The 20,285-nt window shown below is 42.2% G+C and overlaps 1 protein-coding gene across 3 annotated transcripts in view; it reads left to right on the top strand.

The window, feature by feature from the left end:
* BACH2 (BTB domain and CNC homolog 2) overlaps nt 1-14,199 on the top strand; it is a 186,611-nt gene extending 172,412 nt beyond the window's left edge. For all 3 annotated transcript variants that reach the window (XM_041480364.1, XM_041480363.1, XM_041480362.1), the window contains 2 exons: nt 3,808-4,014; nt 7,237-14,199. In XM_041480364.1, the coding sequence (XP_041336298.1) occupies nt 3,808-4,014; nt 7,237-7,716 (687 nt within the window). In that variant the 3' untranslated portion in view covers nt 7,717-14,199. The remainder of the gene's footprint in view (nt 1-3,807; nt 4,015-7,236) is intronic.
* Nucleotides 14,200-20,285: the final 6,086 nt, after the last annotated feature.

The following is a 20,285-nucleotide window of genomic DNA, read 5'->3' as shown; positions in this document are numbered from 1 at the left end:
TTTGTGGAAGACAGACTCGCATGCTAAGGAAGATACTTGAAAACACAACATTAATGCCTTGGGCTCTTTTGTGTGAAGCCAAGTACCCATTTCTGCATTAAAAAAAGGGTATTAATATGATTGAGCCCCTGGGCTGGATCGCTCGGGTGGATCCTGAGAGCCTTCCGAGGAGTCAGCAAGTGTGAGTGTCAGAGGCTTTCAGGATTTGAGGGCACTAAGGCAGCAGGTTTTGTTCTTACAGCTCTGGAGCAACTGACCAGCTGGTACAATGTGTTCCACCTTCCCATGCCCACTACATAATGGTTGCATTTTCTTATGGATAATATATTTGTCCTTTAAGTTACTGTAATGTTAAAGTGACACTTGGGAAGTTCATTGCCTTTACTAACACTTGGGTAGGGTGAGATGATGTCTTAATTAAGATATAAAGAAAGAATGAAGAAGCTAAGGTTACTCATAGGATAAAGACATTCCCAAGAGTTAACATTTTATATTTTAATGGGAGTGAATACAGGTCCTCGGTTCTTTCCTTTATTCCAGGTAAAAGAGAGAGGGGGGAGAGCAGCAGCAGTAACTAGTACAATAGATGGGCAGAACAGCAGTAACTGGCATATGATCCAAGCTGGCACTGACTAGTGAAGCTTGAAGGAATTAATTGGTTATATATGGGCCTTGCATGTGCTGAGTCAGTCGCTGTCCCTGTCTGCCTACATCACTGCTCTGACTTAACCTCTCAAAGCACTAAATTTCCACTGGCATCCTAATGCTGATAAGGGGGGGAAATGCCGCAAAATCCTAACCAGGTTTCCTTTTTCCCCTGGGTGGATTGGCAGAGTTGGAGCAGTAGAGTCTGCAGTGGTGGTAGCAGGTGCTAGTTCATTTGTTGTGTGGTGGAAAGCAAGCTTGTTCTACTGGTGTAAAAATGCAGGGAAAGAGTAATTGTGCTGATAAGGGAGGATTTTGGAGCTCTGTGAGGTTAGCTTTGGCTGGAGTAACTCCTGGAAGGAGCAGGGATCCCACTTATATTTTTAATTTGAAATAGTTTGAACCAAAAAATCCTAGTAATTAGAAAGAAAACTTTACAAGAAAGCATACTTGTTTTGGTTTTGTTTCATATTTTAGAAAAGATTGGCTGTCTTTCTCAGACACCTCAGGTAAGTTTCTCTCACCTCCCATAGATACTGTAAGATGCAGAATCTTTTCTGAGTCTTAAATCCACTCCTTCTGCAGCCAGAAGGAGGGAGAAGCCGTGCAGCATTGCCATCTGAAGGGAGCAGGACACTAGGTAGTCCCAGCCCATCATTTCAGGCGGCTCTGGGTGAGTCACATGAATCCCACCCACTGCACAGTTGCAGGCTCTAGCAAAATGACTCACCACTCTGTTATGATAAATAGCAGCTGAGAATCTTGCCCTGTGCAGATGTAAAACACTTTAGCCTCTCACTGCAGCAACACCCCGGTGCAGTTATTCACTGTGTCCGTGCCAAAAGCTTGGTGGGTTGGTATTTTTTTTTTTTTCCAGTTGACAGCTGATTTCTAAGAGGGAGACAGGCAATAAAAATGCTGTGAATGGTGAAGGAAATGAGTCTGACTCACTTCCACTTTCCCTTTCACATTTTTAATCCTGTGCAGTGCTGCCTGTGACAGGAGTGGGATTATGCTGGGATTACTGATAGCAGTCTCTGATCTGCTGTGTAGATGGTTTTATTTTCAATCCTTTTTTTTTTTTAATGAATCTTTTTTATTTATTTTTCCATTTCTTTTCAGCAACTTCTACCTGACCTATTTAAATTGCTTCTCTTTCATTCCCATTCCAGCTGCAAGCACTTCTCCTCCTTGCAAGTAAATATGTTTTGAAAGGGAGAGGTAGGGAGAAAAAAAGTTAACATTGCTTTCCATTTGGTCTTAAGAAAATAAGGAAAAACTGTGAACATGAAAGGGCTGGTTTTGCCGTGAAACTGTGGTATCTTTCAGAGGAAGGCACTGGCTGTTTTCATTTTCAGACCCTGGTAGAAGCTTGAGAAAAAAGCAGGTGACACTGAGTTTATATTAACCATCCAAAGGCTCGGGAGGGGAAATCAAACAGGTTTCATGCCATTAACTGGCAGTCTGTAAACAAGGTAGTTCACATCGCTGTGCCTAAGGTCAGCCTTTGTGTGTACAAGCAAGAATTTGGGAGGGTTTGGGCAGCGTTTGGCATTCCTTGCTGCTTTAAATTGACCTGTCAAGTAGTGTGTTATGGAGCAGTGCCTGGACACATGGGGCAGAGGGGCATGAATGAACATTCAGGGCATGAAACCGTCTGAAAGGATGTGGTGGGTGTTTGCATGGAACTTCATGTACCCCAGGCTTGGCAATGCACAGAGCAGTGTTAGAAGGATACAAGAAAACACCCAGAACACCCCTAAACAAGGTGAGGAGCTGGTTACTGCAGGTTCAGGTGCCTGGTGAGGGTCCACAGCTGACAATGCCAGAGGCCACTGCTGTGTGTTGGTGTACCTGTGTCCTCAGCAAACTGTTCTGCTTAAATAACTCAGCTCTCTGAAGAAGATAACTGATAATCCATGTTGTTACTTTCTTTATTTCCAAGTAATTATTAAGTGCACTATTTGAGGACAATACATGTTTTAAATATTAAAGGAATGTTTTCAGCCCATATATTTCATTTGGCTGGAGCAACTTACCTTTTTGATAACCTGTGTGCAGAATAGTCTCCTTGTTCCAGAGGTTAGATTGTACCAAATAGGGACAGAAACATAAATATTTACTGCCATCTTTTGGGCAGTGTGGGTATGACTCAAAAAAAGAAGGGGTCGATCGAATTACTCTGCATCTCCTTCGGCTTTGCCAGCTGACTCTTGTCTGACCACCAAATACAACAGTTGGCTGAAGAACATCAGTTTTTTAATAGTTATCAGTCCGAGGCTCTAAGTGAAGCAAGGTTTCTAAGGGGAGATGCTTACCTTGATTTGAGCAAGCTGATAGATTTTGGGCAAAAAAACCTAAAAGGCTTTGAGCACATCCACCATTCTTCAGCTTTTGACACAGTGTGTGTTCATTGCTTCAGACTGCTGGGAGGTTTGTGTTTTTCTCTGCTTTAATGCATAATTGCTAGGCTTCTTGAAGTCAAACCCTGACCTTTTCAAGAAATACAATTTCAGTGTTCTTTAGTCTCCAAGAATATTAGAGTGTCAACATATATGGGTTTATTTTTAAATGTATATATTTTAGCAAGATAGGATATGTTGCATCACACTCCTCTGACCCTTTCTTCTTACACAGTGTATTGCTCAGCTGAAATGCTGATTAGATGACCTTTCCTAATTGCAATACATTCTTTTTCATCCACTTGAGGTGTCAGGTTGTATTTTTAACCTCATATTTAATCAAACTTTCAGTCCTGCAGTCTAAGTAGATGTACATTTCCTGCTGTGGTAATAGCCCATTCCTTGAAACTAGTTTGAATATAATAGCAGTAAGGTACTTCACTCTTTCCAAAAGGCTGTGACTCTTAGTGGACAAAACTTTCTTTTAATGCAATGAGATAATTTATTAAGGCTTTGTAGAAAGATGAAATTTTTATTTGGGATTCATATGTGTTGCTGATTTAAGTACGATTCTCATCTTATCCTTACCATCTGGACCTCCACAATGTGCCACAAGGGAAGAACTTACTCAATGTAAAACTTGGTTTGTTGTTTATTGAGGGGGTGGCAGCAAAGATAATCATCCTTCCACTCACTGTTGTTCAGCTTGCATTGAGCAGGCAAAATATGACTCTTTGCTCTTGTCTTGTGTTTGTTTTAGGTGAAACTTCCTTTTCCTGTTGATCAAATCACAGATCTTCCAAGGAATGATTTCCAGATGATGATAAAGATGCACAAGCTAACCTCAGAGCAGCTCGAGTTCATCCACGACGTCCGCCGGCGCAGCAAGAACCGGATTGCAGCTCAGCGCTGCCGCAAGAGGAAACTGGACTGTATTCAGAACCTCGAATGTGAAATCCGCAAGTTGGTGAGTCCCGTGCCCTCGCCACAGCCCAGCTCACCCTCACTGGAGCCTGCAGGGCACCAACAGCAATTCCTGTCCAGACTTCAGTGGTCAGTTTGCACACTGATGAGCAGAATGCACGGTAGACAGTGCCGCCACATTTTAATGTAAGGGGGTGAGGTGACTGGAGCAAGGCCAAGTGGCTGCTCAGAAAATTCCTCTCACTTTCAGTCATGCTTTGGACACCTCAGGTGGGGTTTGTTGTGCTTCATTTTGCTTTGTTCTCTGCTCAAGCTGTAGGAAACATCATGTGAAAGAGGCAGGGATCTGTTGGAAGAAGCTGAGTTACCACCACCTCACAAATGGCAGAAAGCCACATGGCTTTGGGTTACTCACTTTCTGCCTGTGCCTGTCTGCTTCCCGTCTGTGACAGGGAGGTGACACTGACCTCACAAGCTGGTTGGGAGGCTTAAATCATCAAGGCTTGTGAAGCCTTCAGATGCTGTGCTGCTGAAGCCCTGGGGGGAAAAAAAAAGAAAAATCAAAACATTGTTCAGAGTAGTGCTCCACTGATGCAAAACAAACAACACAACAAAGATAAACAAAATAGTGAGCAACTGCTTCCTGCACTGAGTATAGTGCACAGTGTGTACAGGGTGAGTCAGAGGTTCTGCAAGTGAAAGAGTGGATGGATCCTCATCAGGTTGTCAGAAGAAGCAGGTGCAGTCTTAGCTGCTGCACATGCCTGTCACTCTGCACTGAGCTGGTGATGGGGAGGAGTTCCTGTCTCTCACTCTCCAGAGACTCAGGAGGAGCACTCTGAAGGCTGGACTAGCAGCATTACTAGCAGATTCAGCCTTATACCTGTAGCCTTCACTTGAAAATTAGTTTGAGTTAATTGATTTGTGCAACCCTCTGACATTTCCATTATTGTCTGATATGGTAAACTGCATACAGACAAAATAAAAATTTTAAGTCCTCTCCCCAGCACAAACACACATCTCAGGGGAATGAATGAAAGGCATATGAGTGGCCTTGTGGGCTTGATCCCTGCTCAGTTTGAGGAATCAAAAACCATTTGAGGTGCAGGATTCTTCCCCAAAAAAAGTTGACATTTCTATTTAGCAAAGGGGACTTGAATTCATGTGGCAATATGCAGTGAGTGAGCCAAGGGAAGGCACCCCACTGGACCTGTTTGCAAACAGTGAGGGGCTGGTGGGTGAAGTGATGGCTGGATGCCTTCTTGGGCACAGTGATCACAAAATAATGGAGTTTTTGGTTGCTGGAGAACTAAGTAGGAGGGTCAGCAGAACTGCCACCTTGGACTTCCAGAATGCAGACTTTGGCCTGTTTAGGAGACTGGTTGGGAAAATCCCTTAGGAGGCAGTACTGAAGGGCAGAGGAGTCCAGGAAGGTTGGGCATTCTTCAGGAAGTAAATCTTGCAGGAACAAGAGCAGGCTGATCCCATGTGCCAAAATATGAGACACTGGAGAAGACCAGCCTGGCTGAACAGGGAATTTCGGCTGGAACTCAAGTGAAAAATTGAGGTTATTTTCTTTGGAAGAAGGGACAGCTACTCGGGAGGACTACAAGCATATTGTGAAGTTATGTAGGGAGAAAACTAGAAGGGTAAAAGTCCAACTAGAACTTAATCAGGCTACTGCTGTAAATGACAATAAAAAACTTTTTTTAAACAGACAAGCAACAAAAGGAAGGACAAGGAGAATCTCCATTCTTTATTGAATGCAGTAAAAACATAGCAACAGAGAAGGAGCAGCAGGCTGAGGTACTTAATGCCTTCTTTGCCTCAATCTTACTCAGTAGTAAGACTGGTTGTTCTCCGGGTACCCAGCCCCCTGAGCTAGAAGACAGGGACGGGGAAAAGAATAAACACAACACATGGCCACTGGAAATTCCTTTGTTATCTTCTGTCCACTTTGTGATCAGCAGTTTCCAGTCTCATGAACTATATGAGACTGTGATTTAATGGTTTTTCACTAGGCTGGGTCTTTTTTATGAAAGACCCCTTTTCCCCCTGTAGTTATTGTAAGTCACCCATCTTCTTGACACAGATGGTTTCACAACAGACAGTGAGTGAAATGGTTGTATCCTCAGAGTTTGATAGGTAATTTTTTTGCCTGCTTTCTCTCACTCATTCATCTACCCACTCACATTCCCTTTTTTCCCTGCAAACTCGCAGCATATTCTCCTCCATAATTCATCATCTCAAGATGTACTTGAGCATCTGTTTATTTTTTTATTATTTTTATGCTTTCTTGATAGATTTATCAATATTTTAGCAGTTAGTTCTTTTCATGTGCACTGCTCTCTTTCGCATTCACACAGCTGTATGCTTCCAGTGTGGGCTCTGGACCCAGGGCAATACTATCGGCTGTCAACAACCACCCATAGCTGGATTATCTGAGTTGTGGAGCTTTCACACCTCAGATGCTGAGACATCTTTGGTTTAGCAGTGTTACTAGGTGAGATATACGTGGCTGCGCTGCTTTTGGGGCCAGCTCAGCTCTGGAAATAGTTCTGGTACTCTACAAAATCTCATCTTCTCTCTCGAGCTGTGTGCCCACCTGCCTGAGACAGAAGGAGATGCAGCAGGACCATCCCAGTCAGTCTACACTGAGTCAACACTGTTTTTTAGAGGTGAAATCCTAGGCTGGGTTCATAAAAATATCTGTATTAGATCAAGCCCAAGCCATTAAGCACCAGAACATAAGAAAACAAGCCATGGTGCAGGCCACAGAGCACACTTAGATCCTCTCTTCTGAATAAACTCACCTCTCTCAGTGGTAATGGAGCTCCAGAGGGTGCACCCAGCCTAAGCGGCCAACCTGACAGTTCAAGGGTGAACCAAACATCAGCTGCTTATCCTCACTTCAGGAATTAACCTGTTTTCTTGCTGATTAGGTGGGAAATGCCACTTCTCCCTCAAAATGTTTTGTTCAGTTTTTTTACATCATCTGTCGGGCAGCCTTAGTTTATAAAGGGAACAGTTCTGTGGGAATAACTTGGAATTCTCTTCCAGTTCAAATATTTTTCTCCAGATATTTCCCAAACTGCTGTCCACACAGGCCATGGTGGTCAAATACTTGATGTCTTTGACTTTTCCTCTGGCCATGTGAAAACAGGAGTGACACATTGGTGTTCTTGAGTACTGCTGCGTATGTGCCCAAAGTGAACAGGCAGTGGATGTCCCTTCCTCAGCCTAAGATGCCTTCTTTCTTTTTCAGGTGTGTGAGAAGGAGAAATTGCTCTCAGAAAGGAACCAGCTGAAAGCGAGCATGGGAGAATTGCTAGACAACTTCTCGTGTCTTTCCCAAGAAGTGTGTAGAGACATGCAGAGCCCGGAACAGATCCAAGCCCTCCACCGATACTGCCCCGTTCTCAGACCCATGGATCTACAGCCGGTCACCACCATCAGCCCCGCCCCAGCTGGTGTGGAGCAGAGCCTGGTGACCTCCCAGTGCGTCGGGGAGAGCATGCAGTGCTGCTCAGAGCAAGGCTCAGTGCAGCTGGGGGCACCCTGGCTGCCCAACAACATCTCGGAAAATTGTTCGGCCGGCGCGGGATTGGATGGAGCCGATGCAGGTACTTACCCCGAGAGAGAGCTTCCACCAGAGCAGAGCAGCCAAACAGTCACGGTAGACTTCTGTCAGGAAATGACTGATAAATGTACAACAGATGAGCAACCTAGGAAAGATTACACCTAGTGACTCGTAACCTTAACGTTACACCTGGTCAGGTGTTCTTCAGTCAGCCAGTGGCAGTGTTCATTTGTTGTCTAGAAGAACGTATTTGGTGCACACTACAGTGGTCTTAGCAGCAATACTGTTTTTAAGTATTCCCTCCTCTCTACAAGCAGGAGTTCTCTTCACAATGGTGCTATCCCTTGCTCAGGCAGGGAACGAAGCAGTGGCAACACTGTCTGTTTTTGTATGTTGATTTCAATCTTAACAGGGATGGACATAACACCTCTGAGGACCCAACCGCAGCTTTTTTCTCAGTGGCCCATGTCACAAAACCCTAACTCAGGAATTTCCTCTGAATGTTCAATTTTTCATTGAAGACAGCTTCTTTACACATCAAAGTTTTATAGCTAAACTGTACATATTATATATAATATATATAAAATATATATATCCATATGCAAGAGTCCCTGCATGCCTCAATTTTCTCATCCTACAAACTGGAAGCTTTCATTTCTATTGTACAAACAAGTTCCAACATTCCTTTTTGTCTTTGATGCTAGAACTAGTTTGGTAACTTGTTACACGATAATTTTTTCCTCAGTTCGCAGTTCAGCAATAGCATTCAATTTGTACTTATTTATAAAGTGTCGGAAACTTATTTGAGATTTTATTATAGACAATTTTTTTTGGCACAGCCATTTCGTGCCACTTGAGCAATGTGGAGTTATTTTATTTTCTTGCAGATACTGTACAGTAATGGTCAACTTTGCCACTTGCACTGAGTTTCTGGTCAAACCTCTTTTCATAAATGAAGTCATGACTTCAGAATAACTTGAGTATATGGTTTTCTTTGCTTTATGGCTTAAAGGAAATAGAAAATTTTTATCTAATAGACAAACACTCAGGAGCTCATTATGTAGTAAAAACAGTCTTGCCAAATACTGAATTCACTATACAATTTGTAAAGAGAATCTGCTTGAATTATTTTTATATTTAGACTTCTTTCTGTTTCACAAACCAAGTTTAAGTGCTGTTAATGATGCTTTTGGAGTCTTATAGGGGAAAGTATATTTCACTCTTTAGAGAAAAGTGTATTTGACAACTGGATCAATTCATCAAATGTTCCACGAAGTAAAGCAAACAGAGATCACGTCAATATACCTGGGGGCTTTTTCTCCAGCCCCACTCTGCATCCTTTACTCATGGAAGCAACTGCTGCTCCGGCTAGTCCCCAGAGCCTGACCTCAGCTGTCCTCAGACGTTACCTGTTCTCCCCACCAGACCCAAGTTGCAGAGGTGGGTCTGGTGAAGTCAGTGACCCTGCCTAGGCAGGCAGAGTTGCAGGATCATACCCCTAGTTGTTGACTTTGGCTTCCTTAAGGAAGTCCAGCTAGCACTGTATCCTCTAAGAGCAAAACATACGTTTGCCAACACCCAATTTGGTCACGTACCCATCAAATTGTTGTGTTCCGGGATCCTCACATCCTGCAGCATTGCCCTCAGCACAAACTGCAGCTAAAAAAGCGCTGTCTCAAAGGAGACTACTCAGTGAATTGGCTTAGTTGTGACTGTATTGGACTTGTATCTTAATGTTGACTCATGTTATGACTGTGTGAGACAGCAGCTTTCCAAGCATAACATCTGTATGTACAGTATAGACAGAAGAACAACCTCCTAATGCTTTTTTTAATAATTATTACTATTCTAAGTGTACTGAGTTTTTATTTTGTGGTTCTTTGCCCTATGTGTGCCAGGTTGTGTGGCTTTATCGACGACAACTGTCATGTGCTTTATTGGCTGATATTGTTTGTTCTCACTGAGAAAAAAATGACCAGCTGTTCACACCTGTTTAAAAAAAAAAAAAGTGTGGGGAAGCAGCTTCTCAGAAGCACTAAGTGATAATGCGTTCTTCTGTGCTAACGTTTACACTAGAGGTGTGCGCTGGTGGTTTTTTGAGGCACTCAAGTAGATCAGCATCTTGAACCCTGGAGGAGGAATCAGCTCCCTCTCTCCACTTTCTTCCATCTTCAGACTGTGCTCATGGACTGTCGCCCACTCGCCACAAAGTCTTGCTTTTATCCTCCTCATGCAAACTATTGTAATTGTAGCCAAGCTACTGAGGAGGAACTGCATATAGCATGTGCCATGTTTGCTGAAAATACTTTTTTTCCCCGCATGTACAAAGAAAACTAGTATATAATGTAGGAGAATATTTATGTTTAGGTATTAATCATTACTGTACAAAATCCTTACCTTTAAATGTTCAAAAATATACAAATGCCATAAACTCCTAGTTCACACGGTTGAAAAAGGGGGAGGAGTTGTCCTTTCTTTTTAAAAGAGCTTAACCTTAAAAATATCTGAACCCCCTCCCAACCATCCTTTGCAGGTAACTTCACTGAGAAGCTCTTTGGTGGGGGGGTGGGATTTGATTTTCCTTTGAATTCGTTGACGTTGCAAAGCAGTTCTGTGCTTCGCAGAGAAGTTTTGTTTCTATGAGACCATGGTGAAAGCTAGAATTTAAAACTAAATGTGAATCACATTATAGAGTCATAGCTACTTGGGGGGTTGGGGGTGGACGGGAGGGAAGGGTCAACTGACACAGTATTTTAAAGATGTTTTTCTGTTGCCTTTTTTATTTTTAAGTGACCTCCTATATATATATGAATAGATAGAATGTTTTATGAGTATAAAACCAAGTTTTAACTTGCTTCCTGACATGAAGATTTACTCTACTAACAACTCATGTGCAACTGGTACTCTTGACCTCATTCCAACGGTTTAAAAAACCCACCCACACAACCCATTGCGCTGCAGCTCTTAGGTTTGACCTGGCCTCATACTGGTGCTGGGTCCCTTGATTTCCTCTACCTTGGGAACTGATATTTAAAACCACTGCTCAAATAAGTGTCTCTTCCTCAACCTTTCTCTCGTCTCTCTCTTTCCCTCCCCTGCAAGCTTTTCTGGATGTTTGATTTCATTCTTTCCCATTAGAAGTGGCTGATTTTGTGTCATTGCTTCCTATATTTACATGTATCATGGTTTTTCAGTGGGGTTTTTTTGGTGATGGTGGTGGTTGTTTTTTGTTTCTATTTTGTTTTGAGGTTTTTTTGCTATTTTGAACCATGTGGCTTTCAAAGCAGTTACTGGGCTAACATTTAAAGGAAGATACTGGGAGAATTAGTTTCAGACTTGGACGTCAGTTTACATACCCAACTGTTCTTGTCTCACGAGGTCAAACCAAATGACCACAAAACATCATTGGAAAGATGATGATTTTTTTTTTTTCCCAAAAAAAAAAAATCTGACTGCAGAATTCTAAGAGCTTGGCCAGTGGTCACTGTGATCTTAAGAATCTCTTTGCATTTGCCAAAGAGGATACATGCAGCATCTCTCCTGCTGGACGTTGCTTGGGAATGGCATGGTGAGACCTCATCTCCCCGCTGAGCACTGCTCTGCTCCCATGGACATGTGAGTCCTTGGAGCTCTGTCCAGTCTGTATCTAGTCCTTCTTTTCCTCTGCCATTGCTATACTTGTATTACCAGGAAACCTCATTTCATTTAGGCTTGTTATGCTTTGTCAGGTGAGTACTACACTATATAATGTGTTTGTTTCTCTGCGTTCTCTGGGGGTGCCTTGAACACAATTAAAGCTCATTGCAAGCTGATTCTGGAACAAAAAGGTAGTGAAAAAATAAATTTAAAAAAAAAGGAGTGAAAACAAAACATAAAACAAGCAAAACAAAAGCAAAAATGTTGGCTGTATTATCAGGAGATCCCAGTATTTATATCACTGACTTCCTAACATGATGACTCAGGCGTCAAGAGTTTGATGCTGCAGTATAAAACTATTATTTTATATATTGTACAAGTAATTTATTAAATGTCTTTCTAAGGGTATATGCTGCTTTTAAGATGCACTATATTTTTGGATCTAATCCCTGTATTATTTTTTTTCCCAAGGAAGTAAAATGTGCTGCAAAAGCAAGCCACAGTGATTAGTATGCTAACTGCTACTTCTCTTTAAAAAGCAGAGTGGGAATGAGATACGTAACTTTGCTAAGTGGATTAACTCCTGCCAGAGAAATGATTAATGCTGATACTGTGGTTGTTAATCTGGAGTGTGACACTTCATCATGTCTGTATCCTAAAGAGTGCTTAAATAGAAGTTAAAATGCCTAGATATATAGTTAATTTTTTTTTAATATGTGACTTCATGATTGCCTAGTAAATAAAACAAATCTGCATGCTGGAATCACTATAATCCTGTAATAAAATGAAAACTGATCTACTAGGAGAAAGCATGGTGAAGCATTGCAATTCCAGAATCAACACCACATCCTCATCTGTGTCTTGTAATCCACTGCTGTGGTGGTGAAGAGAGAGCAAGGGGTGCGTTCGCAGAATAGGAGACCCATAGTGAATTCTGCAGTGAGACAAAGTGGACATTTGCCAGGTTTCCACAGGCTCACATTTTGCTCCACTTCACATCCTCTACCATTGCAACAAGGAGTGCTGCTTCCACCTTTTCTTTCCCTGATCTGAGATGCTTTTGAAGGTACCTCTGGGTGAATGTTGTAGCCCATGGCTACAGCATTTTAAAAGTCTCTATTTTAGGGCTTCCTTGAGAAGTTTTAGCTCAGTATGAGCAACGGCTTTGCATAAGGGAGGGGATCTGCGAAGTATGGAGCAGTTTTATTTTTATCAGAAGTGAAACGCAAACTATTAACATAAAGAATTTCTGCTCTCTTTCCTGTTAAAAATTTTCTCAACAGATTTTGACTTCATTTCAGTTTTGTTTCTGCCAACACAGTCCAAGTTAATTTTGCATCCATATATAAAATACGTGTATGTATGTATGTATGTATACATACATCTATAATTCTAGTCAGAGTGTGTGTTTGTGTATTTTCCTGTTTATAATACATATATGTATATTTATAATACTCCCTGGAGTATTTTATGACTCAGGCATCAGGTCTGATGCTGTAGAATACAATATATGTGTATATGCATATGTTCAAATACTGTGTGTATATTTAAAAATCTATTGTTGGTGGTCTGTAGAATAATTATTCCCTTTACTCTCAAAATTTTAATGGCATTACTTGCAAAGTTTAAGTGTACAGTATTTTCCTACACTCCACCAAGATAGGTATTATTTATATCGAAGTCAATTATTGATGAGCATTTTAAGGTATTACATGAATAATATTGACATTTTTGCAAACAAAATCACTTTTTGGCAGGAAGGAATGCTAAAAATATCTTTTTATAAGCTTATTACCCCAACCAAATGACTGCTTGAAAGCCAGTTAGATGACTCCTGTTCTTGTGCAAACTTAAGTGACTGTGGGCAGAGCCCTTGCCATAACTGAAAGTCACTGTGTGGTTCATGCAGTGCCACTGTTGTCCCTTTTGGCTAATTAAGGGCATGCAGAAAGAAACTAACATCCCAAAATAGAAATGGAAACTGGCAGTGTTTGATTTCATTGATTGCTTAGAAGCAGAGATGGTCCCAGGCTACGAACCCAAACGACCCCCCCATCTCTGGAGGGAGCCAGGCGGGGGCTGCAGGGGATGGTGGGCTGATCCAGAGGAGCCCATGCTCTGGGATGTGGGCAGAGGATGGAGCAGCTTCCCCGTGCTGGGGGTTGTGGCTGGCACCCCCTGCCCAGGCCGGTGGCCCCCTGCAGCGGGGATGTAGCGAGAGGAATGTGCACGGTTTCAGTCCTGTTCTCACTGCTGCGTTTGCTCTGCCTGAAGCTCTCTGGATCCCTCAGAGCAGCAGGAATGATACTAAACACTTTGGTGATATTCGGTGCGTGGTTGTTTACTCCAAGTTGCAAGCATCACCTTTGATTTCGAGGGTGAGGATGCCCTAAGAGTTTGTTCCAGAACCAGTTGGTTACAAGTGCACCTCTTATATATGCCTTACAAACTTCAGAGGCCATATTCAAAACAGGGTTTTATCAGTGTATGCAAGGGGTGCAACCCCTCTTCTCTTCCTCCCCAGGTCAAACAGTATGGACAGTTTTCACACATATCTACCTGTATAACCCTCTGTACCTCTCATAACTGGTCAATGACTGTAACAGGTTACATCAGGTGTTTTTTCTACATACTTTTTACACAAATTCTATGCGATTAATGTAACTTAATTCAATGCATCATTTTATTGTACTAGTTCTTAAGCTTGTCTTTATTTTTTTTTTCTAGGTGACTGTGGTTTCTTGTGATTTTTATTGTATAAATAAATGAGGTGGCTGTTGATGCTTACTCTCTGTTACTAAGAATTTTTACCTTTTTGGAAGAAAGCATTGCTATGAACTAATGAATTTAAAATGTCATTTACTCATTGTAAATACAGTATTGTGCAAAAAAACAAAAATGAAAAAAAACCACCCAACCCTTTTCATTCATTTGAATTGCTAGTGTTAACTGAATTTTGTCTAGACACCATTTCTGTTGATGAAATAAAGACATATCATTATGTATTGTAAATCGTCTCATCGTGGCTCTGAAATCGATGTTGGGGGGCTCGGTTAGCATGCGGGTTGCAGGTGAGATACAGGAGGGTGGGTTGGAAGCAGTTGTTTCTGCCAGGTGAATCTCTGAACTAATGAAGATACTTCTACTCACGTGGTCCCACTGCTAATTCACTAGCAGTCTTTGATCCAGGGATCCAAGTTACCTTTGATCTGCAGGAACAGCCCAGGGTGTTCCGTTGCAAACATGAAATAAGTTTTTTTGGAAGATCAAATAAGCTGTATCTATACTCGTTCCCCTAGTGCATGACTTAAGGCAGTTCTGCTCAGTCTTTGTTTTGGTCTTCTAGAGCGCCAGTGTACTTGTTGGAAGGTAAGGGAAGAGGCTGAGGGTTGTTTCCCCTTTAAGGAAAACCTGAGAGAAACTGAGAGAAGTTTTTGTAGAAACAAAACATAGCCAAAAAATCTCTATAGTATTCCTGAAAGAGGAAACTTGTGCCATGGACCATTAGCAGGAAAGCCGGAAAGGAAAGAAGAAGTTGCAACAGCTTTAGATGCTATTTGCCACAAGCAGGACGTGGGGTCCAGCGGGGAGGTGTTTGTGCTGTGGGAGTCCCACATCTGCTGCCTCTCTCCTTGTGTCGGATGCAAGCTGGGAGCCTGCCCAGCAGCTTGGCAGGAGGAGCCCAGGGAGGGGGGAATGGCGTGACCAGTTATCCTGCCCTGGCCCACTCACTTGCTGGGATGACACTCTTTGGCGTGGGGAGGAGGTCAGGCTGCTGAGGGAGGTCCCCAGGCTTTTTTATCACCAGACAGAAGACCTTTGATCGTGTTCCCTTGGCCGCCAACCTTAGCATCTTCCTGTTGAGCATATATGAAGAAGGCTTCCCATCCCACCAAATCTGTCAAGAGGAGGCATCCACCACGTCTACACAGCCTGGCAGTAGACAGAGTGTGTTAGCAAATCTGTTTCTACGTCCCTCAGTTGTTGCTGGCATTTAATGGCCACCATTTCAAGTATTTATTTTCTTTTTTCTTTTTTTTTCCCCTTAAAATACTGAATAAATGCACAGGCAAATTGTCAGTGAGTTCCTAGTGAGGCAGAATATGAATATAAATAATGTGCTCTTGAAAGAAACCAAAACACTACAATCTTTATGCCTGAGTTATTTTCCTGCAGTCCTGCTTCCTGCTGGCCTTGCATTAGAGTTGTCAAGTCATGGAGGATTTTTATGCACAGGGAAAGCTGCAAAGCAAACAAACTTGTTCCAAGCATCACTCCCCGCTGAGAAGATAGCAAATGTGAACTGTGATAAGCTTGGCAAATAAAAGCAGCTTTAAGTATGTGGCCAGAAACAGGACCAGGGACAGTCAGAAGAGAGGCTTTATTTTCCAGGTACAGCAGTGGAAGAGCTGCTTCCTTGGGTTGCATACAACCCAGAAAGCCAACCCTCTGGTGCTAGGCTGTACTAGCAAACTGGAACGAGCTCTTTTTGGCTCTGCTTGTCTTTTGGTTCTTCTGTATGAATTAATGAGACTGTGAAGGAAGTATGATTTTCATGACCACAACATGATCTTCTCAAGCAGCAAACTGGAAAGTATAGATGTTTTGCACTTAAAATGAATTGTCTGATATCACTTAGTTTCAATTTTGAATCCAAAAGCATTAGCTAAGAGGAGGCTACATTATCATGGAAAGGCTCTATCAGAGTTTGAGGACTGCATTAGCACAAGCAGAAAAGCCACAGGTATTCTTCAGCTGTTTTTTTCTCTCTTTAATTTTCTGTCCTTTCAGATTCCATGAGTGTTTCCTCTGTCTTTTTATTCATCAGCTGCTGAAGTCTGGAGAGATTGAGGCCACATAGCCTTCCAGGTTACTTTCAAATCAAGCTTTTCCTTTCTTGTCGGTGCCTTGGGTCTTAGGCTACCTTGAAGTTCTGTGGATCAGGCTGGTTTCTGATATGAACACCACTAGCATGCACAACAAGTTGTACATCCCAAAGCGCTCCCCAAAGACACAAGGCTGTTTCTGCAGTGGCAGCACACACTGACAAGATCCAGCTCAGTCTACGTGAGAGAAATCTTGAATCGTGGAGCGAGCTACCCAGTAACACCAGCAGTCAGACTACAGCTCAGCTGGGATTGGCATGAAATGCAGGCATAAAGTGTTTGCTTTTTTAAACTGTATTATCAATTTAGCATTATAGCAGTGGGAGAGGGAAACATAACAACAGAAAATCTGCTTTTCATCTCTCTGCTGAAGGCAGTTTGTACTCAGTCCCTTAGTTTGTTTCTTCTCCTTAGAATGTCCTTACTTTTTCATGATGGATGATAGTTCTAGGAGCATGCTCTGAAAGATAACAAGAGAAAGAAAGCACTGAACTGAATTGGCTTAAAGGAGAAAAATAAATGCTACCATAGTAATTAACCCCAGCACATACATCGTTAAGGGAATCTGATGATTAGCTGACAACATACTTACCTTGTAGGGCTATGCTAACAGGGGGAGTGAGAAGAGGGGAAATACCTTGATTTTAAACCAAAATAAATACATGAATGCAGGTCGAGGGAGGTAATTCTCTCTTTCTACTCAGCTCCTCTGAGACCTCACCTGGAGTGCTGCATCCAGCTCTGGGACCCCAATATAAGAATGTCATGGACCTGCTGGAGCAAGTCCAGAGGAGGGCCATGAGGATGGTGAGAGGGGTTGGGACACCTGTCCTATGAAGACAGGCTGAGTTAGGGTTGTTCAGCCTGGAGAAGCAAAGGCTTCAGGGAGACCTTACAGCACCTGCCAGTACCTAAAGTGGGCCTACAGCAAAGTTGTAGAAGGATGTTAGCAAGGGCATGTAGTGACAGGACAAAGGGTAATGGCTTTAAACTGAAATAGGTTTAGATTGGGTATTAGGAAGAAATTCTTTACTGTGAGGGTGATAAGGCACTGGAAAAGGTTGCCCTGAGCTATTGTGGATGCACCATCCCTGCAGGTGTTCAAGGCCAAGCAACGTGGCCTTGAACAACATGGTTTAGTGGAAGGGATGGGCACCCATCCCTGCCCATGGGTGTGGGAGTTGGAACTGGATGATCTTTAAGGTCCTTTTAAACCAAAATCATTCTGATTCTGTAATTCTGTGATTTAGTAATTTGTTTGAAATCCTTGCACCCACTGTAGTAGCTCTTCCTGTACCTAGTAAGGGGGTTTGTTGAATTCTTTTTGAATTCTTTAAAACCTTACAAAGATGGACTCAATTAAACAAGTTCCACTTTCTAAAATCCAGCTTATTAGTTTGTTGCTGCACAGATCCTCAGAGGGGTTAATTAGTGTTCAACTGCTGCTGACACCCAAAGTTCATCTGTGTTTGTGCAAGTGGTGAACAGTTACCTTTGGGTGGCCAAGGCCTTTTGCAGGATAATTGGAACACTTGCTGTCATCACCACAAGTTTCTTCTGAGTGCTCCAGGGCAGAATAAAATACAAGTACTCTGGGATTTATTTCTTTTTTTAAAGAGGTGTTTACACTGAAAAACTGTACAAAACTAGCAGTAGTTACCAGCAGGTGTAGATGTGCGTACCTTTAAGGATTCTCAAAAATCCTAGAGGAACACAGGGTTTTGCCAGTCCCTTTCCCCACCTGCAGATTTTCTTGGTAGAGCTCAGCTGTATAAACAACTCCTCCATGGTTATCAGGTTTGTTATTTCAATGTACATTCAGTCTTATCAAGCTGTTGCAGCCCCAGAAGCAAGAGCAGGTGAGCAGCTAGTTAAATGAGTGGGTATTTATTCCTTACACGATGTTGAAAGGTTGAGCAAACACGCCCTGTTCTGAAGAAGATGGCAAGCACTCATGCTGAACAGCAGCTTTCTCTCCCCGATCCTGCTCACTATGGAGTGTTTTCCCAGTGGGTAAGAGGCTCAAAGCTGAATGGAGAATTGTGAAGTAGGAAAAAATTGAACAGCATGGAGGAATAAAAAGCAGTGCAATGAGGGAAACCAAACCTAGTGAATTGTAAAATTTTCACAACTTTGACAGAACCAGGATTTCAGCCCTAGAGACTTTCTTCTCTGCAAAAGAATAAAATCAGCAGCCCTATCTCACACTAATTCTGCAATCTGAGAGTACCAGTGTCACCATCTTTTTCATTGTTAATTTTATTCCCTTCATTCACCACAAGAAGGGAGTCTTGCTTTTAAAGATACATTGGTTACTTTGTAGCCAAAAATACAGATTTATTTAAATGACGCTGTGAAAGCACAGGACACTGGAGGAGTGGATGGGGAAGATACGCAGCACTTCTTGAAAAACAAAAGTCTAGAATGCCTAAAATGCCTAAGATTTCTTTATGAAAGTCTTGATCTAGTCATTTTGGTTGCTAAGATCATTATACATCCTCTAATGATTTCCAGGTTTTTTTTTTAATTTAGGAACTTATCATGGCTCCATGAAGAAACACAAACATTAGATAATGTCAAGCCCCCCCATCTTCTTGGAATACCCTTAAGTACTCTAAAAAGAGCACGAGCACAGTAGTTCTCAATGCAGGTTTAGGCACGGGTTGCAAATATAATTTGTTCCAAGTCATCTGAAAGTTGGTGCCTTTGTGAAGAGAGTTGCCAATCTAGTGTAAATACTCACAGTTCCAGTCAACTAAATTAAAACTCCTAGGTTTTAGAGCACAGCATAGAATTTTTTAGAAAACTATCAAATAGGTAAAGACCAAAAAGAACTGATGCTGGACGTCCTGCTCAGGTAGCATGGAACTGGAATCCTCTGCTTTAGAAAGGCAGGAAACACAGCTAGCAAAGACTTCAAATGCAGCTAGCAATGAAATACCAGACAGCCTCCAGCTTTTGTAGAAATGATTGCATTCAGCTATTGAATTGGGAAGATATTGTGACACTCTGAAGATGGAAAATCAGGCTGTGGTCATCTCAGCTGAGCTTTCTGATCATTCTGAAATCGTTCCCTGGTTTGCAGAAAATGGGTGAGGAGGAAGACTGCTTGATTCTGGCAAACGGTGCCTTTGGAAGTAAAGCTGCCGTCTTCTCTAATTGTTCATGTGGAGTGCTCAGATCTGTTTTTCATGCCCCCAGAGATAAGAAGAGAGTTATTTGGTGGTCCTGATGGCTTGACACAGTCTTGCATGTGGGTGCTGGGAGACAATACCCCTCAGTGCAATGCTCCAAGAGCCAGGTGCTTCATTCCTGGCCCTGCCTATTTTCAAGAGAGCACAAGTTGTATCTGTGCTTGTTATAAACTGATCTTTGACTGCATCAGTCTATTAATCTTATCAGGCTTAAGCATGTATTATCCACCAGTCAAGATCCTGACTGGTGCAAATTATGAGGTCTTTTCTCATAATATAATTCATGTGCAGAGTCCTGTGGACAGCAGCATAATTCCTACACACCTTTGTGGGTCCCTCTCCTGGCTGTCAGCTATGATTATGGATATACTAAGTTCAGTGAAGCTTTTTTCACTCAGTTGTGTATGAAAAGCTGCCATTTAAGACCTGCTTCACCTAATGGAGTCTGGCAGCCTGGAACCATGCAGAAGATGCCCATTTGCTCCATAGCTGTATCTCCCCTTAAATAAAAGTTAAAATGTGGTTGAGTGATGCAAATCTTAGGGCAGAACTATGTGTGTAGCCATAATATCTCTTAGAAGATAAAATACTGTTTATTCTCTAAGATGTATCCTCTAAGTGAGCCTTGAAAATTATTCACTTGGAGACAGTTATCAGTGAACAAATTGTTTTCTGTCACTTCAAAGCATGCTGACTGTGGTCCACAGGACCAAGGTTTTGGAGATGTGCAAACAGTCTGATTTCAGCTGTACACAGTTGCTGGATTCCCCTGTCAGTGTAGAGTTTTGCAACATTATGTCGAGATTAGCTCATCCGTATAGTCAGCAATGCTCTTGTCATTGTGTTTAGGTGGAATGAAATCAGCTGGAAATAACCCTCATGTCATGCATGGATTCTCCACCTTTGCTTTGCCATGTGCTTGAAGGTCCCGTTTTGGTGGTCTGTCTTCAGAATCTAATAAACCTAAAGCTTGACCAGCAGTGGCTAAAAAAAAGGTTTGGTTTTTTTTTTTTCCCAA

Source organism: Pyrgilauda ruficollis, unplaced genomic scaffold, assembly GCF_017590135.1.
Source record: "Pyrgilauda ruficollis isolate IOZ18807 unplaced genomic scaffold, ASM1759013v1 scaffold51, whole genome shotgun sequence".
Classification (NCBI taxonomy): domain Eukaryota; kingdom Metazoa; phylum Chordata; class Aves; order Passeriformes; family Passeridae; genus Pyrgilauda; species Pyrgilauda ruficollis.
This window is presented reverse-complemented; position numbering and strand designations above follow the sequence as displayed.